General features: G+C 44.5%; 1 protein-coding gene across 1 annotated transcript in view; it reads left to right on the top strand.

The window, feature by feature from the left end:
• The window catches only part of LOC135505729 (otoferlin-like), a 141,205-nt gene extending 117,913 nt beyond the window's left edge, over positions 1-23,292 (top strand). Inside the window, exons 24-45 of the mRNA XM_064924804.1 lie at positions 162-286; positions 405-539; positions 1,217-1,378; positions 6,980-7,099; positions 7,400-7,561; positions 7,742-7,904; positions 8,397-8,572; positions 8,801-8,830; positions 8,972-9,106; positions 9,274-9,349; positions 10,040-10,188; positions 10,380-10,652; positions 10,808-10,935; positions 12,365-12,535; positions 12,928-13,088; positions 13,281-13,423; positions 14,040-14,128; positions 17,211-17,309; positions 19,173-19,414; positions 19,904-20,082; positions 20,438-20,538; positions 23,089-23,292. Of these exons, the coding sequence (XP_064780876.1) occupies positions 162-286; positions 405-539; positions 1,217-1,378; positions 6,980-7,099; positions 7,400-7,561; positions 7,742-7,904; positions 8,397-8,572; positions 8,801-8,830; positions 8,972-9,106; positions 9,274-9,349; positions 10,040-10,188; positions 10,380-10,652; positions 10,808-10,935; positions 12,365-12,535; positions 12,928-13,088; positions 13,281-13,423; positions 14,040-14,128; positions 17,211-17,309; positions 19,173-19,414; positions 19,904-20,082; positions 20,438-20,538; positions 23,089-23,269 (3,200 nt within the window). The 3' untranslated portion in view covers positions 23,270-23,292. The remainder of the gene's footprint in view (positions 1-161; positions 287-404; positions 540-1,216; positions 1,379-6,979; positions 7,100-7,399; positions 7,562-7,741; positions 7,905-8,396; positions 8,573-8,800; positions 8,831-8,971; positions 9,107-9,273; positions 9,350-10,039; positions 10,189-10,379; positions 10,653-10,807; positions 10,936-12,364; positions 12,536-12,927; positions 13,089-13,280; positions 13,424-14,039; positions 14,129-17,210; positions 17,310-19,172; positions 19,415-19,903; positions 20,083-20,437; positions 20,539-23,088) is intronic.
• The last annotated feature ends 2,009 nt before the right edge of the window (positions 23,293-25,301 follow it).

The raw sequence follows: 25,301 nt of genomic DNA, 5'->3' as shown, positions 1-25,301 counted from the left end.
GTCCTCTCTCTGCTCTCCTGTGTATGTGAGCGTTGTCTCATCTCTGTGTTCTCTCTCTGCTCTCCTGTGTATCTGAGTGTTGTCTCATCTCTGTGTCCTCTCTCTGCTCTCCTGTGTATGTGAGCGTTGTCTCATCTCTGTGTCCTCTCTCTGGGCTGCAGTGAAGCAGGTATTCCAGCTGAGGGCTCACATGTACCAGGCCAGGAGTCTGTTTGCTGCAGACAGCAGTGGCCTGTCAGACCCCTTCGCCAGGGTCTTCTTCTCCACACACAGCCAGGTCACTGAGGTAAGAGAGAGGGTGTGCGTGAGAGTGTGCGTACGTGTGTGTGTGTGTGCTGGTGTGAGTTCTTTAAAACTTTTATTTAACAAATATTTTTCAAGAGAGACCTGCTGTGTGTTTCTAGGTCCTGAGTGAGACTCTGTGCCCTACGTGGGATCAGCTGCTGGTGTTTGATGATGTTGAGCTGTTCGGGGAGGCCGGCGAGCTACGAGACGACCCACCTATCATTGTGGTAGAGGTCTACGACCAGGACACTGTGGTACGACCCTAGAGATAGAGGGAGAGGGGGGACCTATCATTGTGGTAGAGGTCTATCTATACCCATAGAGAAGCAATTGTTTTGTGGGATTCAAAGGATACGAGGATTCAAAGTACTGTGAGATCTGTGATCCCAACACGGTGTTTGTCCATATGTCCTGACTGTGTATCTGTTCTTGTCTTCATTTACCATGTTCCTCCTGTACCTCCTCATGTGGTGGATGCTGTTGGGGCTAAGTAGAGTGTGAACGCTTGAAGTAGCGCCTCTCCTGCTTTGGGCTTCTGTTTGTGTAGCAATGTAGCTAGTTAGCGGAGTCATACAAGAGGCAGGACAGGCTATTTTAAAAGGCCCTTCCCAAACTAGGTTTACCATCTGTCCATGACGTAGCCATAAGCATGGTCCTCTTGCATTCCTCCGGTAGTGGTTGAAGTTAGTAGTTGTAGACCCGGTTGTGTTTGACAGCTGAAACAGAACCCATAGGGGTATGGCCCCTAGTAGGACTTCTTTTAAGTATTTTGTTAGTCTTACAGTCGCATCTTCTCTGAATAGTCCCTGCTTTTTTACACTTTTTTCAGCATTATGTCTGTGTTTACACTGACCCCCAGTGGACATGACAGGAAATACACCCCAGAAACGTTTCTAACTTTGTTTTTCTTTCTACCGTTGGTGGCATCCAGGGCAAGGCAGAGTTCATTGGTCGTACGTTTGCTAAGCCCATCACTAAGATGTGTGACGAGCACTACGGACCCCCGAGGTTCCCCCCTCAGCTAGAGTACTACCAGATCTACCGTGGTAACTCTACCGCCGGTGACCTACTGGCTGCCTTCGAGCTGCTACAGGTAAACTGATCACACATGCACGCACATAGACACATGTGCACACACAAACACACACACACACACACTCACACACACACACACACACACACTAGGAAACTAACACATAACATGGACACACTGAGAGCATGCCAGCGACAAGCATGAAAAGAGTTTCAAAATACACACCCGACGCACAAGCAAGAAGTTGAAATGAATCACGTAGAGAATGATCTTCTACCGATTTACTAAATGCATGGAATATGCAACTACTGGACAGTTGTGCACACCCTTACGCACGGAACACGGTCACTAGCTAACTATTCAGCAAATCTAGAAAAGAAAGGTCTCTCTCTCTCTGTCTTTCCTTTTCTTCATCTGCCTGTTATCCATGTACATTTCATCTAATTTATGTGCCCTCCTGTCCTTCTTCCTCTATGCCTCTTCTCCCCTACTCCCACCGTCTCCTTATCCCACGCCCACCCTGTGGTCCCTTGACCCTCCTTCCTCCTCTTTTCTCCCTCTGTCCTTCACTGAACCTCGCCCTACGACCCCTACATTGTGCCCTCCAACCTACATACTCCGGTATCCTGCCCCTGCTCTGCAGATTCCATATGACCATGAGGAGATCAGGAGGGCTCTGATTGCTGTCCATGACTTTGCAGTTCCTCACATTAAGGTGCCCGTTTCACTCTTCTGCCCATCCCTCTATGGTCACTCTCTTGTTCTCACTTTAAGTGTTCTTCTGCCAATGGAAGCTGGTGGGAGGAGATATAGGAGGACAGGCTCATTGTAACAGCTGGAATGGAATAAATGAAACGTATCAAACTCATTAATTATATAGAAACCACATGTTTGACTCAATTCCATTTATTCCATTCTAGCCATGACAATGAGCCTGTCCTATAGCTCATCCCACCAGCCTCCTCCGTCTTCTGCTATGTTTTATTCTATAAAGGTGCTGTTCTCCCTTTCTGCCCCATCCATCTCTATTCAGTGTCTTGCTCTGTAACGATTCTCTCTAACGTCTGTACCTCTGCAAAACTGAGAAGAGGATCCAGGCCAAACTAGGAAGCCAAACTAAAAACTACAGACAAACTAAGTCCAAAGACAAAGTTTCAACAGCTTCAGTTGGGTCACTTTTATCTCGGAATACTGATGCTGACTGTGTTGTATATCAATTTTTACATTTCTACATGTATAATTTGTATGTGTTTTTCTGTTTTTTTGAATACTTAGTGACAGTTGTTTTGTTTGTTTTATTTGTTGATTTTTTTACCCGGTATTTCCAGCATTATCCACTAGGTTTGCTGCTGGTCCTCTCTAATGGACTTGAAAGATGTATCGTAGCTAAAAATGGGTCAATTAGGGGCAGTTTAAGGGAAGATAATAGTATAATGTTTAAGGTGTTGGCTTGACAGGCTTGATAGTCACTGGACCCGGGTTCTAGTCCAGGTAGGGGATACCCCCAAATCCCTTATAACATACTTCCATGGTTGGTTTCAATTACTGTTGGTGGAATTAAATTCCTCTGTTTTAATACCCAATTAAAATCAAACACTCTGTCAATTCATAAGAATTTGTATGACCCTTATTTGTATAAAATGAGCCCAGTCTTAAAGTCACCCAGCAGCGTTTATTCACGAGAGTACTGCCCATTACACATTTTACCACAGGTTATAAACTGAAAATTACGTCATTCGTTTCAGTACTAGCCCGTGTCATCTCCGCTCTAGTACAATGGCTGTATGGTTCTCACATGTCTCTCCCTATTAAGATAATATATGACCTAGCCAAGGTCAGCTTGTGTAGATAAGCCTTCTAGCCAGACTGGCTATAAGTTCATTCATTTCTACCATGGTACAGACAGTCATTGTTCTAATTCTTGATTATATTTACACACATTATATTCAGTACTAGGATTAAAAACAAAATTCATACATATACAGTAACATAATAGTATTCTGATTAGTCAGTCCTGATTGAAATGTATACATAATTAGTCATCATTGATAAAAATTCCCTTAACAATTACTCTCCCCTTAACCTGCCCCTAATTGACCCCTTTTTAGCTACAACTTCCCAGTCCATTAGAGAGGATCAGCTTGAAAGGTGTAGAATCACTGATCTACAAATAGTCATCTCTGCTAAATAATAGGCTTTGTGCAATTAAGATTATTACAGCTACTCCTCCCCTGGCTTACCATACACTCGCGCACCACCACACATTGATTGATTGATTTTGGATTTTCGACCTGCAGCAAACCAAGTGGATAATGCTGGAAATACCAGTCAATCTTTTTTTTTTAAACAGCCAAAACAACTGGCCCCGTGTATACTCCATGTGGCGCAGCGGTCTAAGGCATTGCATCTTTATTTTTTTATTTCACCTTTATTTAACCAGGTAGGCAAGTTGAGAACAAGTTCTCATTTACAATTGCGACCTGGCCAAGATAAAGTAAAGCAGTTCGACACATACAATGAGAGAGTTACACATGGAGTAAAACAAACATACAGTCAATAATACAGTATAAACAAGTCTATATACGATGTGAGCAAATGAGGTGAGATAAGGGGGGTAAAGGCAAAAAAGGACATGGTGGCAAAGTAAATACAATATAGCAAGTAAAACACTGGAATGCTAGATTTGCAGTGGAAGAATGTGCAAAGTAGAAATAAAAATAATGGGGTGCAAAGGAGCAAAATAAATTAATTAATTAAATACAGTAGGTAAAGAGGTAGTTGTTTGGGCTAAATTTTAGGTGGGCTATGTACAGGTGCAGTAATCTGTGAACTGCTCTGACAGTTGGTGCTTAAAGCTAGTGAGGGAGATAAGTCTTTCCAGTTTCAGAGATTTTTGTAGTTCGTTTCAGTCATTGGCAGCAGAGAACTGGAAGGAGAGGCGGCCAAAGAAAGAATTGGTTTTGGGGGTGACTAGAGAGATATACCTGCTGGAGCGTGTGCTACAGGTGGGAGATGCTATGGTGACCAGCGAGCTGAGATAAGGGGGGACTTTACCTAGCAGGGTCTTGTAGATGACATGGAGCCAGTGGGTTTGGTGACGAGTATGAAGCTAGGGCCAGCCAACGAGAGCGTACAGGTCGCAATGGTGGGTAGTATATGGGGCTTTGGTGACAAAATGGATTGCACTGTGATAGACTGCATCCAATTTGTTGAGTAGGGTATTAGAGGCTATTTTGTAAATGACATTGCCGAAGTCGAGGATTGGTAGGATGGTCAGTTTTACAAGGGTATGTTTGGCAGCGTGAGTGAAGGATGCTTTGTTGTGAAATAGGAAGCCAATTCTAGATTTAACTTTGGATTGGAGATGTTTGATATGGATCTGGAAGGAGAGTTTACAGTCTAACCAGACACCTAAGTATTTGTAGTTGTCCACGTATTCTAAGTCAGAGCCGTCCAGAGTAGTGATGTTGGACAGGCGGGCAGGTGCAGGTAGCGATCGGTTGAAGAGCATGCATTTAGTTTTACTTGTATTTAAGAGCAATTGGAGGCCACGGAAGGAGAGTTGTATGGCATTGAAGCTTGCCTGGAGGGTTGTTAACACAGTGTCCAAAGAAGGGCCAGAAGTATACAGAATGGTGTCGTCTGCGTAGAGGTGGATCAGAGACTCACCAGCAGCAAGAGCGACCTCATTAATGTATACAGAGAAGAGAGTTGGTCCAAGAATTGAACCCTGTGGCACCCCATAGAGACTGCCAGAGGTCCGGACAGCAGACCCTCCGATTTGACACACTGAACTCTATCAGAGAAGTAGTTGGTGAACCAGGCGAGGCAATCATTTGAGAAACCAAGGCTGTCGAGTCTGCCGATGAGGATGTGGTGATTGACGGAGTCGAAAGCCTTGGCCAGATCAATGAATACGGCTGCACAGTAATGTTTCTTATCGATGGCGGTTAAGATATCGTTTAGGACCTTGAGCGTGGCTGAGGTGCACCAATGACCAGCTCTGAAACCAGATTACATAGCAGAGAAGATATGGTGAGATTCGAAATGGTCGGTAATCTGTTTGTTGACTTGGCTTTCGAAGACCTTAGAAAGGCATGGTAGGATAGATATAGGTCTGTAGCAGTTTGGGTCAAGAGTGTCCCCCCCTTTGAAGAGGGGGGTGGCCGCAGCTGCTTTCCAATCTTTGGGAATCTCAGACGACACGAAAGAGAGGTTGAACAGGCTAGTAATAGGGGTGGCAACAATTTCTGCAGATAATTTTAAAAAGAAAGTGTCCAGATTGTCTAGCCCGGCTGATTTGTAGGGGTCCAGATTTTGCAGGTCTTTCAGAACATCAGCTGAACGGATTTGGGAGAAGGAGAAATGGGGAAGGCTTGGGCGAGTTGCTGTGGGGGGTGCAGTGCTGTTGACCGGGGTAGGAGTAGCCAGGTGGAAAGCATGACCAGCCGTAGAAAAATGCTTATTGAAATTCTCAATTATTGTGGATTTATCAGTGGTGACAGTGTTTCCTATCTTCAGTGCAGTGGGCAGCTGAGAGGAGGTGTTCTTATTCTCCATGGACTTTACAGTGTCCCAGAACTTTTTTGAGTTAGTGTTGCAGGAAGCAAATTTCTGCTTGAAAAAGCTAGCCTTGGCTTTTCTAACTGCCTGTGTATAATGGTTTCTAGCTTCCCTGAACAGCTGCATATCACGGGGGCTGTTCGATGCTAATGCAGAACGCCAAAGGATGTTTTTGTGTTGGTTAAGGGCAGTCAGGTCTGGGGAGAACCAAGGGTTATATCTGTTCCTGGTTCTAAATTTCTTGAATGGGGCATGTTTATTTAAGATGGTTAGGAAGGCATTTAAAAAATATATCCAGGCATCCTCTACTGACGGGATGAGACCAATATCCTTCAGGATACCCTGGCCAGGTTGATTAGAAAGGCCTGCTCGCTGAAGTGTTTCAGGGAGCGTTTTACAGTGATGAGTTGAGGTCGTTTGACCGCTGACCCATTACGGATGCAGGCAATGAGGCAGTGATCGCTGAGATCTTGGTTGAAGACAGCAGAAGTGTATTTAGAGGGCAAGTTGGTTAGGATGATATCTATGAGGGTGCCCGTGTTTAAGGCTTTGGGGAGGTACCTGGTAGGTTCATTGATAATTTGTGTGAGATTGAGGGCATCAAGCTTTGATTGTAGGATGGCTGGGGTGTTAAGCATGTTCCAGTTTAGGTCGCCTAGCAGCACGAGCTCTGAAGATAGATGGGGGGCAATCAGTTCACAAATGGTGTCCAGAGCACAGCTGGGGGCAGAGGGTGGTCTATAGCAGGCGGCAACGGTGAGAGACTTGTTTTTAGAGAGGTGGATTTTTAAAAGTAGAAGTTTAAATTGTTTGGGTACAGACCTGGATAGTAGGACAGAACTCTGCAGGCTATCTTTGCAGTAGATTGCAATCTCAGTGCAATAGGCGTCACTTCAGTCCCTGGTTTGAATCCAGTCTGTATCACATCCGGCCATAATTGGGAGTCCCATAGGGCGGCGCACAATTGACCCAGTGTTGTCCGGGTTTGGCCGGGGTAGGCCGCCATTGTAATTAATCATTTGTTCTTAACTGACTTGCTTAATTAAGGTTAAAACATTTGTTTTTTTACAAATAACCCCAATTCTCTTCCCTGAGTAGATTGGTCAAGGGGGGAGGGCGGAGCTTCCTGCCATCAATGGTCCAACAGACTCAGACCGTGGACCCATCCTCCCTGTGCCAATGGGCATCAGACCTGTCCTAAGCCGTTATCGCATAGAGGTGAGACAACACTCTATGACTAGGGTACAGAACTCCGAGAGGGCACTAAAACTACAAATAGGGGGATGGTATCCCAAACTAGAGGACAAAGAGAAGGTACCCCAAAACTAGACACTTAAAAGAGGAGGAATTCCCTCATTACTGTGAGTCCAAGAAGTGGAGATCCTGTAAGGGAAACTAAAGGGAACCCTCAAAACAAGTTATTCATAAGTGTGTTAGATGCGGAACCCCCAAATAAGTTGAAGATCTGGGGGGGTGCTGTTCAAATGGTCTGATCCAGTGTGATGGGTTGTGGTCCAGGTTCTGTTCTGGGGCCTGCGGGACCTGAAGAGGGTGAATTTGGCCCAGGTGGACAGACCCAGGGTCGACATAGAGTGTGCAGGGAGAGGAGTCCAGTCTGCACTCATCGTGAACTTCAAAAAGAACCCCAACTTCAGCACACTGGTCAAGTGGTTCGAGGTGGTGAGTAGAACCTGGTCAAATCTTGATGGCCTTTCAGACAATGAAAGACAACAGATACTGTACTGTGTATAGAAAATAGATTCCAGATGTTTAAACCTTAGATCAGGGCAACTTCATACCACCTAGTCCTAACTCAATATGTGATCCCCTGACCTTTGCCCCCCCCCATGGCACCATCAGGACCTGCCAGAGAACGAGCTGCTCCACCCTCCTCTTAACATCCGGGTAGTGGACTGCAGGGCATTTGGCCGATACACCCTGGTGGGTTCCCACGCCGTCACCAGCCTACGACGCTTCATCTACAGCCCCCCAGACAAGACGCAAAACAACTGGGCCAGCGCAGGTAGACCTACTCACACTATGCAAGACACTTTTCTACTACTTTCTATTCCTATTACAATATTTTACAGTTTTGTATTGTTCATGGGAATCCAATACCATGTATTCATACTATTTGAGTATATACTGGACATTTGGTGATATACTGTATATTCTCTGAGTCTAATCTTCCATATTCTTTTCAACAGTTTCTGATTTCCTCTCAGACCTGTGTGAATATGAATGTGTTTCCTTCTGCTTTACTTATTTTGAAGCTTTCTGCGCTTGCCTTTTCCCACTCCTGCTCTCCTGCTCTCCTGCCTCTCTCTCTCTCTCTCTCTCTCTCTCTCTCTCTCTCTCTCTCTCTCTCTCTCTCTCTCTCTCTCTCTCTCTCTCTCTCTCTCTCTCTCTCTCTCTCTCTCTCTCTCTCTCTCTCTCTCTCTCTCTCTCTCTCTCTCTCTCTCTCTCTCTTGTCCTGTCCTATCCCTCCTCGGTCACACCCCTGACCCCACTCCAGCTAGACTGATGAATGGCTACATGGTCCTGACCAACGGGGGGTCCCAATCTCGCCCCTCCTCCCCTTACTCCCGCACCCTGCCCCGCACCCTCTCTCACCCCACAGGTGATGTCATAATCAACATGGATGCCAACCCCTCAGTCAGGAAAATGGACACGGTGGTGAAGTTAGATGCTGTAAGCTTTGGCACGCATGTCTCAGATTTGTTTTATCTCTTTTGATTTTTGAAAAGGACAGAAGTAGAGATGCACTCAAGGACTGAAATTGAGGTTCATGGCTTTTACACCTCTGGTCCTGTGTGTGGTGTAAAACAAATATTTTTTTGTGTGTGTTTTCTATTGATATATTTTGCATTTTCATTTGTGTGTAATTTGGTGCCGTTTTGTGTGACCCTCTCCCTGTAGTCGTCTGATGCAGTAATTAACGTTGATGTGGTAAGTGGTATGGATCTGTCCCTCCTTATTTGAAAGAGCTTCACCATGTGGACAGACATCAATTGCCACTTGTAACATTTATTTACTATGCCAGGTAGCACTATTGTTCGTTTGTTCAGACTCTCTCTCTCGTATCTGCAGAATGAGGAGGAGAAAGAAGAGAAGAAGAAGAAGAAGAAGAAAAAGAAGGGAGAGGTGGAGGAGGACGATGAGACCGACGAGAGAATGCTGGACTGGTGGTCCAAATATTTTGCTTCGATAGAGACACTGATGGAGGTGAGAGATCTATTATAATCTATTATATTGTTTTTTGTTCCGTCTAGTAAGAATATGGTTATATTCTGGAAATAGTGTTTGAGTAGTTCCAATTAGACTACAAGAGTATCCTAGAATAAAGTCAGTTCCATGTGTGTGTTGTGGGAATAATTCTGATCTTTTCCCAGATCCTCAGGGCCCAAGAGGCAGCTCTGGCTGAGGCCGAGGAGAGGGAAGAGCAGGAGATAGCAGCAGAGGGAGCAGGTACAACGGTCTCTCAGGATAACTACCGTGTCTCTCAGAACAACAGGATTCTGTTTAAGCTCTAAGTAGTGGATAAGAATGGGAGCAGTGGATGGCTGTGATGTGTGCTTTTATAGATGGATGCTATAGGATCAGAGTGTCTATCTCTGCCTGCTTGCGGACTGGTGGAGAGGGCACCAGTTGAGTTGATAATGTGAAGGCATTGTATGCATTGCACACCATCATCACTCGCCTCCTTCATCCCTAGGACCCCCCCCATCCGATTACCCCCCCCATCCCCACCTAAAATAGAAGGAAAGCATGACTCCATATCAGATCATGTATATAAATCTATACATCTACTAGCATGTAGCATGAACTCAATTTTAAATAAAAATGGAAAAAAACAGGTAAATGATTAATGTCTTGTTTACTGAGTTCCTGTTAAGGCAGAATTTGAATAAAGGATGAGGTGGCTCTTGTGATAACAAATATGTTCCATTTGAAATTACTCATGATGGCATGGATATCAGTTGCCATGGCAATGGATGGCCAGAGGGGTCAGATGTCAACTTTCATGTTGATTAATATCTGGGGTGCTGTAACGTGTCCATCCCTTCGCTCCACTCAACTCCCCTCCCCTCCCCTGCCCCCTGCCACCTGCCACCTCCACTCCCCCTCCTCCACTCCTTTCCCTCGCTCCACCTTCAGATATCAAACCTGATGACCTCCCTGTAAAAGGCTCCAAGGGGAAGGAGAAGAGCCGAGACAAGAGCAGGAACAAGGACAAGAAGAAGAGTCACCATGCAGGAGAGGGGACAGAGAAACGCCCCAGCAAACCCAAAGTGAACGAGCTGCTGGTCAGTAGGCCTTAGAGATTCCACTGGGCACAAACATACACACCCCTTGCTCTTCAGAGGGTTTCTAATACCTGTGGGTGTGGGGGGGGGTAAGGTTAGGGGTTAGGGAAAGTAGGATTTTGAACTGGACTGAATTGTGTGTCCCCACAATGTCAGTTATAAAACTGTGTGCGTGCGTTTGTACTTTCCAGGTGTACAACAAGGAGTTGGAGGCAGAGTATGACAACTTTGAGGACTGGCTCCATACCTTCAACTTGTACAGAGGGAAGGCAGGGGACGACGATGAAGCAGCCCTGGATGACGACAGGATCGTGGGCAGATTCAAGGGCTCCATGTGCATGTACAAACTGCCTCTGTCTGAGGAGATCACCCGGGAGGCGGGCTTCGACCCTAACATGGGCATGTTCCAGAGCATTCCACACAATGACCCAATCAATGTGCTGGTGCGAGTCTTCGTAGTCAGGGTGAGTAACAGCCTAGACTCTAACCCCTGACCATAAACCAAACCTTGCTCTAAAGGGGGGGGGGGGGGGGGTAAAATAAGGGTTCAAAATATTTGAAGAATAAATGAATGAATAAAAACCTGAACTATACCACATTCTTCAACTTTCTGTTCCAGGCCACAGACCTCCATCCTGCTGATGTCAATGGGAAAGCGGACCCCTACGTCGTCATCAAACTGGGCAAGTCAGAGCTGAAGGATAAAGAGAACTATATCTCCAAACAGCTCAACCCTGTCTTTGGCAAGTGAGTGTGGATGGATACACTCACTGCACGTTGCTTCTGATTCAGCTATTGTATTGAAGCATCTATGACAAGATGACTTCTTCGTATTTGCATTTTAGTTATTTAGCAGACGCTGTTATCCAGAGTCTTTTTAAACACACCTTCGGTGACAGAACCCTTTCTACATACAGTTTTATCCAAGCAATATCAATGCTCTTTTGGAAAATGTTGATGTGGAGTGGCCCCCCTCGCTATTGAACCTGGTCGATACACAAATACCCCCTTCGGTAAACGTGTTTGTACTTTTTGTAACAATGTGTCGATTGAACAGAAGCTCGAGCCTTGCTTTAGTGTGGGATATACAATTACATTAGGTATGAGATTTTTCTTCCGCTGTCCAGACCAAATGAGAATGTTAACGGTCGAGAAGAAAATGATAAATGCCGTGACATTTTATCAGCTAACAATAATGTAAATGCCTGCGCCAAAGCCTGCCACCTTATCCTCCAATGGACACATTTGTTTATTAATGCCTAATTGTCCTTTTATGTACTGTGCTTTGTTTTTGTTTATGCATATACATGTATATAGATCAGGGGATGGAACCAAAATCCTTTTCCATCCCGAACAGAATCCCCTTTTTTTCTCGTTCCGTTCCAGTGTTCCGACCAGTTTGAACCCCCCAAAAAGTAACGGTTCATGTGTTTTATTTTCTGTTGTTTTACCAGTGAAATCAACATAGGTTTTTAGATAATAACACATTTATTTATCTAACCCATTAGCACAGATAGAGAATCCTTCTATAGTATGGAATCCGTAAGCTAGTTGTTTACATGTTTGATTGGCCAGATAAGTGCAGCCGTGAGATGCGACTGAAATTTCACGATGGGAAGAGGACAGAGTGAAAGAGAGGGGTGGGCATGGATGGGGCTTGGAATGTGTTTCGGCTATTATTAGCGTTATAACGTCACCAAATTACAGTAATATACTAGACATCAGGAATATTTTTGTAACATTTTTTTTTTAAATCACATTATTAATCATCCAGATTTAAAAATAACGTCTCTGTTCCAGAACACCAGAGATCACTTTCGTTCCCGATTCTGTTTCCCTTCATCAAAAAATGATGTTATTTTTCGGTCTGCAGTTCTGCTCCCTGGACCCCTGGTAGAGATGATGTTATGTGTTATAGATGACGCCTGTCCTATGTATGACTATAATTGTTTTAAGTGTCTCAACTCAATTTGAGTGGTCCACGATGTGGTTCTGTAAATAATTAGTATTTTGTATCAGTGTATCATTGTGAAGTGACAGTTAAATATTTGTTTCTGAACTCCGCAATATCAGAATCTTATCTCAAATGTCATCCGTACTCTCTTCATCTCATCATTTTTGGTCTATCCCTTCCTTCCATCCCTTCCTCTCCTTGTCTCCCTCAAATCCTTCTCAGAGCGTTTGACATGGAGGCTACGTTCCCCATGGAGTCCATGTTGACTGTTTCAGTGTACGACTGGGATCTGGTGGGCACTGATGACCTCATCGGGGAGACCAAGATCGACCTGGAGAACCGCTACTATAGCAAACACAGAGCTACCTGTGGCATCGCTAACAACTACTCTGTGTGAGTTCCTGTCCGTCTGTTAGTTAGTATGGTCCTCTGTCTGTCTGTCTGTCTGTCTGTCTGTCTGTCTGTCTGTCTGTCTGTCTGTCTGTCTGTCTGTCTGTCTGTCTGTCTGTCTGTCTGTCTGTCTGTCTGTCTGTCTGTCTGTCTGTCTGTCTGTCTGTCTGTCTGTCTGCCTGCCTGCCTGCCTGCCTGCCTGCCTGCCTGCCTGCCTGCCTGCCTGCCTGCCTGCCTGCCTGCCTGCCTGCCTGCCTGCCTGCCTGCGTCTGCGTCTGCGTCTGCGTCTGCGTCTGCGTCTGCGTCTGCGTCTGCGTCTGCGTCTGCGTCTGTCTCTTTCAAAAGAAAAAGCAAGTAATTATCGATAACAGTCTAATGGTGTTTGTTCCTGGTAGGCATGGTTACAACATGTGGCGTGACCCCATGAAGCCAAGCCAGATCCTGGCCAAGCTCTGTAAGGAGGGCAAGCTGGACGGACCCCACTACGGCCCCGGGGGAAGGGTCAAGGTCGCCAACCGTATCTTCATGGGTGCCACAGAGATTGAGGATGAGACTGGTATGTTGTTAGTATTTGATGCATTTGTGTCATTGAACAGAGCAAGCTTTATTAAGCTTTGCCTACATTTAGAGACCTAGTATTTACTGTGTGTGTGTGTGTGTGTGTGTGTGTGTGTGTGTGTGTGTGTGTGTGTGTGTGTGTGTGTGTGTGTGTGTGTGTGTGTGTGTGTGTGTGTGTGTGTGTGTACAGGTCTAAAGAAGCAGACAGATGAGCACCTGGCACTGACGGTGCTGAAGCACTGGGAGGAGATCCCTAGGGTGGGCTGTAAACTCATCCCAGAACACGTCGAGACAAGACCCCTGTTTCACCCTGAGAAACCTGGCATCGAACAGGTCACACCAACTCCTATATCTCAAAAACGATCCACATTTTATTATTATATATCATTATTATAAGGGTTTATCTAGAACCTTTTTTACCCCTTTTTTCTCCCCAATTTGTGATATCGAGTTGGTAGTTACGATCTTGTCTCATCGCTGCAACTTCCCAACAGATTTAAATGTAATGTAGTGCTTTGAGTTGATTTAAATAATGTAGCGCCTAACAAGGGTGAAATAATCAGACCTGGGTTCAAATTCTATCTCAAATATCTCAATTACTTTCACATGCATTTCAAATAAGTATTTAGATATATTTTAGGAAAAAGGAAAAGCAGTTTAAATACACTTGGAAAGTATTTGAAAATACTCAAATACACTTCCTTGAATTTAAAATAGGTATTTGAAAATAGTGTTTGAATTAAGTATTTGATTTGGTTTTCAAATAACCATTCAAATACTCATATGTTTTGGACTGTGTATTGGAAAATACATAGAAAAAAGTATTTGAAATACCAGATACTCAAATACATATGTATTTGAACCCCGATCTGTAAATAATTAAGAGTAGTGGATAATGAATCTGTAATAAGCGGTTATAACCTTTTGTGACTTCTGTTAAACTCCACAGGGGCGGATTGAGATGTGGGTAGACATGTTCCCCATGGACATGCCAGCACCTGGACCCGCCATTGACATATCACCACGGAAACCAAAGAAGTAGGTCCTGTCTGGGGCTGGCGCAAGTCTTCAGTCAGTGTAGATACAGTGTATACAAGAGGTGGAACCAAGTCATTGTTTTACAAGTCACAAATAAGTCTCAAGTCTTAGCAGTCAAGTCCCAAGTCAAGACAGGCAAGTCCAAGTTAAGTCTCAAGTCAAGACCTTCAAGTCAAGTCTCAAGTCCTAAACTTTGAGTTTCGAGTCCAAAACAAGTCATAATGTGCTCTTCACCAAATGTAATACCATTTCATATTTTTAACAAGAGTAATAGTACACTGCTCAAAAAAATAAAGGGAACACTAAAATAACACATCCTAGATCTGAATGAATCAAATATTCCTATTAAATATCTTTTTCTTTACATAGTTGAATGTGCTGACAACAAAATCACACAACAATTATCAATGGAGGTCTAGATTTGGAGTCACACTCAAAATTAAAGTGGAAAACCACACTACAGGCTGATCCAACTTTGATGTAATGTCCTTAAAACAAGTCAAAATGAGGCTCAGTAGTGTGTGTGGCCTCCACGTGCCTGTATGACCTCCCTACAATGCCTGGGCATGCTCCTGATGAGGTGGCGGATGGTCTCCTGAGGGATCTCCTCCCAGACCTGGACTAAAGCATCCGCCAACTCCTTGACAGTCTGTGGTGCAACGTGGCGTTGGTGGATGGAGCGAGACATGATGTCCCAGATGTGCTCAATTGGATTCAGGTCTGGGGAATGGGCGGGCCAGTCCATAGCATCAATGCCTTCCTCTTGCAGGAACTACTGACACACTCCAGCCACATGAGGTCGAGCATTGTCTTGCATTAGGAGGAACCCAGGGCCAACCGCACCAGCATATGGTCTCACAAGAGGTCTGAGGATCTCATCTCGGTACCTAATGGCAGTCAGGCTACCTCTGGCGAGCACATGGAGGCTGTGCGGGCCCCCCAAAGAAATGTCACCCCACACCATGACTGACCCACCGCCAAACCGGTCATGCTGGAGGATGTTGCAGGCAGTAGAACGTTCTCCACAGCGTCTCCAGAATCTGTCACGTCTGTCACATGTGCCCAGTGTGAACCTGCTTTCATCTGTGATGAGCACAGGGCGCCAGTGGCGAATTTGCCAATCTTGGTGTTCTCTGGCAAATGCCAAACGTCCTGCACGGTGTTGGGCTGTAAAGCACAACCCCCACCTGTGGACATCGGGCCCTCATACCACCCACATGGAGTCTGTTTCTGACCGTTTGAGCAGACACATGCACATTTGTGGCCTGCTGGAGGTCATTTTGCAGGGCTCTGGCAGTGCTCCTCCTGCTCCTCCTTGCACAAAGGCGGAGGTAGCGGTCCTGCTGCTGGGTTGTTGCCCTCCTACGGCCTCCTCCACGTCTCCTGATGTACTTGCTTGTCTCCTGGTAGTGCCTCCTTGCTCTGGACACTACGCAGACAGACACAGCAAACCTTCTTGCCACAGCTCGCATTGATGTGCCATCCTGGATGAGCTGCACTACCTGAGCCACTTGTGTGTAGTTGTAGACTCTGTCTCATGCTACCACTAGAGTGAAAGCACCGCCAACATTCAAAAGTGATCAAAACATCAGCCAGGAAGCATAGGAACTGAGAAGTGGTCTGTGGTCACCACCTGCAGAACCACTCCTTTATTGGGGGTGTCTTGCTAATTGCCTATAATTTCCACCTGTTGTCTATTCCATTTGCACAACAGCATGTGAAATATATTGTCAATCAGTGTTGCTTCCTAAGTGGACAGTTTGATTTCACAGAAGTGTGATTGACTTGGAGTTACATTGTGTTGTTTAAGTGTTATTATTTATTTTTTTGAGCAGTATATATTACATTTACGCAAATCATGAATGCTTTTAAAAATATCTATATATTTATTACTTTCCAAATAAACGTTATATTTCCATGTAAATACATGGGTAGCCATGAGAAACACCCCCAATAGTGGTCGACTATCGAGGATTGCTATGGGGCGCAATCGGGCGATGTAGGCTTGTACACAATTGCCCAACCTTAACACACACACACACTCTCTGTGTGTGTTTCCAGTAGGCTAACGTATGTCAATGGTTTTAGGAACAGCAGTAACATCAGGCAGGATTTAGGCTACCAACTGCCTAGTTTGCACTGCCAGTTATAGCTCAATCTTGGGTGCAATGATCACGTTCCCGCACTGACTGACTGTGTAGAGACTCATTGATTTAACATTACATTAACCTACATGCTACACTAGTAAAGCTATAAATGATATAGCTGTCGTCTATATTAGCCATGACTTACCGTTCTTTGTGCAGCTTCAAATGTCGAACAAGGTTGGAAATTGTTGCGCCTCCATCTATAATTTTCTTCCCGCATGTTTTGCAAGTTGTAATCCGTTTTTTGTTGATACAGCGTGGTCTTTATGTCCGGAAATAATAATTTGGGGTGTCATCTTTCCAAGGGCTCCATCTGAATTCACCCGCCGACGTTCCTCTGCACTGCCACACACAACTTTTTCTCAGCTGGCTCAATTTGATTGGCTGCTGTCCGATTCAAACTGTAATCCGTTTAAAAGAAGAGTTGATGTGCTGCACACTTTTTTTAATAGCATCATTTTTTTATATTTGGGCTTGGGGAGTGTGTCAAGTCAGGTCAGAGTCGTAAGGCTCAAGTCCAAGTCAAGTCACGAATCATTGGTGTTAAAGTCTAAGTCATCATATTTGTGACTCGATTCCAAGTCATGTGACTCGAGTCCACACCTCTGGTGTATACTATACATCACAGATAGATCATGTGACAACTTTTACATATGAACTCCTTTCTGAAAGGTTGACTGAAGTATTGTATCTTATTTATGGTCCAATATGAAGTGCTGTTTATATAACTCTTAAATCAAATGGACTTGTAGTTTTCCTACTAATTGCGATTACAGGTTTTCTGTGGTAAGTGTTGTATGTCCTTAGAGTGGGTTGGTCATCTAGCGTTAACCCTGGGACATGGCTGTAGAGTCCACACAGCCATGTTCCAAGGCTAACTTAGCACCAGACAACAGCAGTCCAACTGTGTGTGTTCCTCCCTCCCTCCTCGCCAGATATGAGCTCAGGGTGGTTATATGGAATACAGACGAAGTAATACTCGAGGACGATGATTACTTCACTGGGGAAAAGTCCAGTGACATATTTGTCAGGGGGTAGGTACCACAGAGGGCCGTGGCGCTAAGCCCTGATCGCCCCGTGGGTGTGACAAAGTGGCGTGCTGTGTTTTTTGGCGTTAATCATTGTTTTTTTTGTTTTTTGTTTCTACGTTTTCCGTGTGTTGGGTGTTTGTTTGTCGTGTCTCGTTTGATGTCCTCTCTCTCTCCTGTGTGTCGATGCTGTGCTGTTGTCCAGCTTTGAGCTGCGTGTTATTATTTGGAACACTGATGACGTAGTTCTAGAGGACGATGCTTTCATGACAGGAGAGAAGATGTCTGACATCTATGTCAAGGGGTAAAACACACATGATTCCATCGCATGGCTCGTACAAACCCCTCGCCCTCCCTTTACCCGCCCCTCCCTCAGCTAAACAACCAGAACTCTGCTCCCCTGCTCAAGTCCCACCCCTTTCCCTCAGCCCTCCTATCAGCACGCAGTAAACCACCATGCCTTCACGCCTACAGACAGAGGGAGCCAATCAGGGCCATACCACTAAAACCGCCTAAAGAGTCAGTGTCATCAAAGACATCACACAAATGACACTAGGGCCAGGCCATTTATTCATCTAAAATGGACTAATCGTTATTGAATTATAATAGTTTACAATATGTTCTGTTGATGACACACGTATTGATTTAGAATTTTTCTTTTCAGTAGGTCTCATACACATTATATTGGATATAAGCCAGGATATGTCCATGGCAGCCAATTTCTAATCATCCTTACTGCCATTTGTTTAACTGGTATGGTCCTGCATTCCTACAGCACATTCCTACATTGTCTTGGGCAGGGGTTAAACGATAGCATTAGTCAAGAATGTTTGCATGGGAAATGTCCTTATTGTTTTTTGCAATTTTATTGTAATATGATGCTTCTTATTAATGATAATAGTATAATCAATTCTAACGGACATTGAAAGTCATAGAAATGTTTTTGGCCTCCCCTCCTGCTTCTCCAATGTGCCCACCTTCAGGGTTTCAATTCAGTCCATTCAGCTTTTCTTTTTTTTATTCCAGTTGAAGAATTTAAAACTGCCATCAATTTTAAAAGATACATTTTTTTTTATTATTGGAATGAGAATTTTGATTTCCTTTCTGAATTGAAAATGAATGGAACCCAACCCTCTTTACCAACCACTGCCCGCTTGACGCCATTGCAGCAGTACAACTCACCTACAGTAGTGTACTGAGCCTGCATTGAGACACATTTTGCATTGTATGGCACTTCTGCTTATGTTAATCTCGTCGTATATGCATCTTCCCTCCAATGAAGGAAAGCACTGTCATAAACTCTTTTGAGATAATTTATGTGACTATTGTTTTTTGGAAAGCTTTGTGTTGTGCATGGCCATAGAAATCATGTGACCCTCCCAACACCAAATCAGGTCATTTGTATTTAAATACACAGTTCAAACCGTGTTCTTATTCAGTCGTAATCAGATGGTACACTTCATATGAAATTTACCCAGGTCCACACAATCAGCATTATTTCACAGGCATGTTTCAATTTGTTTGAATCATTAATCTCATACTGTTTTTTATTGGAGGGTCACATCATGCATGTGTTTTGCTTTTAAAATACTAACTTTCCTTTTTTGTATTCAATGGACCAGACCTGTAATGCATAAAACACATTCGGCCATACTATAAACTATCCACTAACAATCTCAAATCACATTCACTGATGTAAGATGGTTGATCTTCACTGCATCTGCCTAACCTCCACAGATAACCTTCACACAGAGCTAGCTGATATGTAAAAAATAACTTAGTAATAACACGGTCCTTACACCCAATTTACAACATTATTACCCTGACCTCTAACCTTTGACCCCTGTGATATTTAACCCTTTATCACAGGTGGCTGAAAGGGCAACAGGAGGACAAACAGGACACAGATGTCCACTACCACTCTCTGACAGGCGAGGGGAATTTCAACTGGCGCTTCGTGTTCCCCTTTGACTACCTGATGGCCGAGGAGAAGATTGTCATCTCTAAGAAGGAGTCCATGTTTTCCTGGGATGAGACAGAGTACAAGATCCCTGCACGCCTCACCCTGCAGGTCTGGGACGCTGACCACTTCTCCGCTGATGACTTCCTAGGTAGGCCTACACTGCTAGGGCTCTCTGGAATGCTACATATTCTTCTTTTCATGTCTATTTTCTAAAATGTTCTGTATTTTCTCAGACACTTCTTCTATAGCTCCTCGATCATATCCCTCAACCTCTTTCATCTCTTGTCCTCTTTCTCTCCAGGTTCTCGCTGTATCTCAGTCTGTCTTTGCCTCTCCATCTTTGTACCGGCGTAGGATCTTAATTTAAACCCTATTGCAGGAGAAATGTTTTACTTGTCGTGTATTTGAGATTTAATAAGACTTTCTAAAGTTTGTCATTTCCACTTTGATATTTCAGACTTGATTTTCCCGTATGAAAAAATGCCAATTATAATTCAACATAATAATTCACATTTCCTGTTGCTACGGGGTTACTTTCCTGCCGTAGGAAACAGGCTTAAATTAGGATCCGACATCTGTATCTCCTCGGATATTTCCTCAGTTATTCACTAATGCCCTGTATTTTCTCTCCTGACAGGTGCAATAGAGCTGGACCTGAACAGGTTTCCCCGCGGGGCGAAGACAGCCAAGCAGTGTTCCATAGGCATGGTCCAGAATGAGGCTGAGCTGCCCTGCATTTCCATCTTCAAACAGAAGAGAGTCAAGGGCTGGTGGCCATTCGTGGCCCGTGACGAAAACGACGAGATGGAACTCACGGTGAGAGAGAGAGAGAGAGAGAGAGACTAATCTTCGAAACCCAGAATAAAAATAATTATTTAGGTTCAGGGTCGAGATGTTGAGAGAAAGATACTAACGCGACTAGCGAAGTCTCCACCCCCCTATCTGGAAACTCTCAGCCGTCCAAATAACCAGTGACTAAAAACCTGGGCACTGGAACTACTGTTACTAGCTAGTCGTTGCATCCCAGAACCCTTTTGACGGACGTTACGATACCCTTTCTTTTAAGTCTGTCCACTAGAGATTACACATACATAGACACAAACGCATATGCACACACGCACCGCACACACACACACGTTGGAGTATTGGATTGATTGTGTCGTCTTCTCAGGGTAAAGTGGAGGCGGAGCTTCATCTGATGTCGGCAGAGGAAGCGGAGAAAAGTCCTGTTGGTCTGGGACGCAATGAGCCTGACCCTCTGGAGAAACCAAAGTAAGATATTTACAGTCACAGTATACACACATTAAGACGATACACACATACAGACAAAATGAACACAATCACAAAAAAAATGATTTTAACAACACTGTCATCTCAGATTTTCAAAATATGCTTTTGAACCATAGAAATTGACTAATTTGTGTAAGAGTATGCAAAGCTAGCATAGCATTTTGAGTAGCATTTAGCACGCAACATTTTCACAAAAACCAGATAACCAAATAAATAAAATCATTTACCTTTGAAGAGCTTCTGATGTTTTCAATGAGGAGACTCTCAGTTACATACCAAATGCGCAGTTTTTCCTGAAAGTCTGTGTGTAGGAGAAATCGTTCCGTTTTCTACATTGCGTCTGGCTACCGAAACGAACCGAAAATTCAGTCACCTACAACGTAAAACTTTTTCCGGATTAACTACATAATATCGACGAAACATGGCAAACGTTGTTTGGAATCAATCCTCAAGGTGTTTTTTCACATATCTCTTCATTGATATGCAGTTCATTGCTTTCCTCTCTGTATCCCATGGAAAAATACTGGCAGGTGACTTTGCGCACCAATTTAGGACACCGGGCGGACACCTGGTAAATGTGGTCTCTTATGGTCAATCTTCCAATGATCTGCCTATTACGTGCAGACACCTTCGGGAAACGAAAGAAAGGGCAGGCTCATTCCTCTCGCATTCACAGCCATATAAGGAGACAATGGAAAACAGAGCCTCAAAAATCCTAATTTCCTGGATGCCATCTCATCTTGGTTTTGCCTGAAGCTCACGTTCTAGGGCACGACAGAGAATATCTTGGTATTTCTGGACACGTCAGAGTGTTTTCTTTCGAATGCTATCAATTATATGCATAGTCGAGTATCTTTTTGTGACAAAATATCTTGTTTAAAACGGGAACGTTTTTCATCCAAAAATGAAATAGCGCCCCCATAGATGTAAGAGGTTAAATGTGAAGGTGGGAAAGAAGATAATGGTGCGGAGTCAGACTCATATATTCATCTACTTCCTTCAGGAGTCCTATTTACACGACGCAAAAAAAAACTGGGACCATATTTCATTCAAATGTCAATTTATATTCAAACCCTCTCATTGTGCATCCATCAGAAGCTAATAATGGTTTATTCAGAGGATGTATGGTGCACACAAGACATACGGCCTAATTTGTCAACAGCACCTCTGCGCTGTGAAAATGCCACCCTTACACCTTCACACTATCACTCCATTCTCCTCCTGTCATTCCTTCACCTGTCTCCCTCTGTTTCTTTTCTTCCTTCCTTTGTGTTGCCTTTCTTCCTCCCCTCCAACCTGCGTTGTCTTTCCTTCCATATACATCCCCTCCACCCCTCCCTTCCTTTCCTCCCCTTCTGAAGTCGCCCGGACACCAGTCTCATGTGGTTTGTGAACCCTCTGAAGTCCATTCGCTACTTCATCTGGCACAACTACCGCTGGCTGATCCTCAAGGCCCTGGGCCTGCTGCTGCTGCTGCTCCTGCTTGGCCTCTTCCTCTACTCCTTCCCTGGCTACCTGGTCAAGAAGATGCTGGGGGCCTGAGAGAACGTCGACCCACCAGGGCCACCGGTAGCCCCCTCTCTCTGTCCTATCCTAGCCTCTCTTCTCCTCCGTTCCGCATTTTCTGTCAGCTCCTCTTTCTCCTTTTCCCCTCTCTCTGTTCTCTCCTCTGTTCCCCCTTTTCACTGAACCCATATCGCTTCACTCTGTCTTTTCCCTTCTCACCTCTTCCTCTGCTTTCGACCACCTTCCTTTTCCAACCTCTTTCTTCCATCCACAATCGCTCATCTCGTCCTCTTTTTCCCCCCCAGGTATGTCTCAGTCTTTGTCTTTCCTCAGATATACAAAGATTGTCTCTAGTAGCTTTTGCTGCATCCCTCCCCTTTTCTTCTTTGCTCTCAGCATCTTCATGTCCCTGTCTCTGTCCCCTATACTGTCCTCTGTCTCTTGTCGCTCAACCTGCCAGTGTCTGGTGTCAATCCCGAGTCTTCCATTGTGCATCACACTGTCATTACACTGGCGGCTTCAGGGGAAATACTTTTTTATATGTAGCTGCGTTCAAGCGAGCTGTCAAACAAACACCATCTAATTCTGTGTCTCTATCGTCTGTGCTTCCTGATTGTGCGGTGGTCTTCTGGTTCTGTATAAAATAAAAAGAACGTTGCTATTTTGTAAACAGAGTTGTTTGTATAGTAGTGTGTGGAGAAATTGTGATCAGTTAGAAACAGTGATACATCATATGGCTTACGAACCACTAACGCTTGCTCTCCTCTTTCCTCTCTTTACCCTGCACTTCGGCCCCCATTACCGCTGTTTCCCCACCCCACCCACTACCCTCCCTTTAATCCACTCACCCTTCTGTTCCCCACCTCTACCTCTCCCACAACCGCCCCCATCTACCCCATATCTTTCCCCACTTCCTTCCCTTATACCCTCCATCACACCGTTGTAACCCTCAACCCCCATCCCATCCATCCCCTGCCCCACTATCTACCCCTCTATCCTCACCCTTCCCCTCTAACCCCCCCCCAGTCGGCCGGACACCACGTTCCTGTGGTTCCTGAGCCCCCTGAAGGCCATCCGCTACCTGGTGTGTAACCGCTACAAGTGGCTTATCATCAAGATTGTTGTGGCCCTGCTGCTGCTCATGATGCTGGGGCTCTTCCTCTACAGCATGCCTGGCTACCTGGTCAAGAAGATGCTGGGGGCCTGAGGGGGCTGATTGGGGCTGCAGGGATGGGTACCAGGGTGGGGTGGTCGAGACACAGAGGAGTGGTGGGTGGGGTTCCATGCACTTCCACTTTCCATTGTTAATACTCACATCCACCAAACAACATCCCCCAGTCACTCCATCAGTACCCTCCCCCCAAACACAGTCGCCTCAGTGCTGCTGAGAGAGGGCGTGTAAGGGAGAGAATAGGGGAGGGAAAGGTGGCTAGATGGGAAGACAAGATGACAGCAGCCCCCCCCAGTCCACTCCCTCCGCCTCCCAGCCTTGTCCCTTCTCCACCGCCCCTCTAACCATGGCAGTGCTGCTCAACACACATACTCAAGGACTTCCTATCCCTTGGTCGTCTGAAAACTAGGAACAACCATCTACTTTCGACTGCTACAGTAGCACAGTGGGCCTAACCGATCAAATGCTTCAGGATGCTAACCAATCAGAAACCTCATCCCTGCACTGACCACTGACTAACCAATCAAACAACTCAACCCTGATCTCATCCTCAGCAATGCAGCATACCCTGATGGTACATTTCAGAGATGGTTTATTTACCTATGTATGTATTTGTTTATTTATGACTTAAATTGATTTGGAAGTTGCCAGAGTCTGGTGTAGCAATCTAAGCTTCCGATTCCGGACTACACACGCCCCCTGTCGTTGGGGATTCGATCCCCTGCTCCGCCGATTGTCCGCGCCCTTCCTTTCTGTATCTCTCTCCATTGCTTACTATTCTGTAATTATAACTGTCTTGTCAATGAAATAATAATAAATATGGAAGGCGATCGGAGCTCCTGGTCTCCTAAAAACATATACAATTATTTGGAAGGACATGGTTAGTTTGATCATTTCTCAAGTGATGTTGTAATCATTTCCATTACTATTTATTTAACTAGGCAAGTCAGTTAAGAACAATTTCTTATTTACCATGACGGCCTAGGAACAGTGGGTTAACTACCTTGTTGAGGGGTAGAACGACAGGTTTTTTACCTTGTCAGCTCGGGATTCAATCAAGCAACTTTTTAGTTACTGGTCCAACGCTCTAACCACTCGGCTATCTGCCACCCCATGAGACAGTGCCTTCAGTGCCATTGACTTGTTCAACATTTTGTCATGTTGCAACCTGAATTTAACATTTCATATAGGGATTCAAACGCAAAGACCAGGGAGATTTTCCAATGCCTGGCAAAGAAGGGAACCTATTGGTAGATACAATTTAAAAAGCAGACATTATAAAGAGGTTATCAAAGTTGCTTGTTCTGCCCACTATGATTAATTTGCTCCCTTCAGAAATTATTAGCTGTGGTCTATATTGGGTTAGTTATAACAAATCTTTGTTAGTGTTATTGCTTGTCATCAATAAGGACTGGGGAGCTTTTCAGGATGAAAAATAAACGTTATGGAGCTTGACACAGGCAAAATCCTAGAGGAAAACATGTTTCAGTCTGATTTCCACCAGACACGGGAGGAAACAGGACAATAAGCTAAAACACAAGGCCAACACTCAAGTGGCTGAGTTACCGTTTTGACTTAAATCTACTTGAAAATCTATGGCAAGACCTGAAAATGATTGTCTACCAATGATCAACAACCCATTTCACCAAGCTCGAAGAAGTTAGAAAATAAGAATGCTCTTAGAGACTCAGAAAGACTCACGGCTGTAATCTCTATCAAAGGTAAATATACTTGTGTAAATTCTAGATATTATTTCTATATTTAATTTTCAATGCATTTTCTCAAAACATATTTTCACTTTGTTATTATGGCGTGTTGTGTTGAAATGGGTGAAAATGTTGTTTTATATAAATGTTTGATTCAGGCTGCAACACAAAGTGTGGAATAAGTCAAGGGGTTTGAATACTTTCTGAAGGACCTGTGTGTCGGTTTCGAAATGGGAATCATGGGGTTGGTGTGAGCTCTTGAACCGGATCAAATTAAATGTTTTTCCAACAGGTCATTAGCGTTCCTCTTTAGCTCTTGCAGCATTTGCACACGTCTTCTAAAATAATGAGACTGAAAACAG

This window comes from Oncorhynchus masou, chromosome 19 (assembly GCF_036934945.1).
Source record: "Oncorhynchus masou masou isolate Uvic2021 chromosome 19, UVic_Omas_1.1, whole genome shotgun sequence".
Taxonomy (NCBI): domain Eukaryota; kingdom Metazoa; phylum Chordata; class Actinopteri; order Salmoniformes; family Salmonidae; genus Oncorhynchus; species Oncorhynchus masou.
Note: the sequence above shows the minus strand (reverse complement) of the source record. Positions and strands in the feature narration are given on the sequence as shown.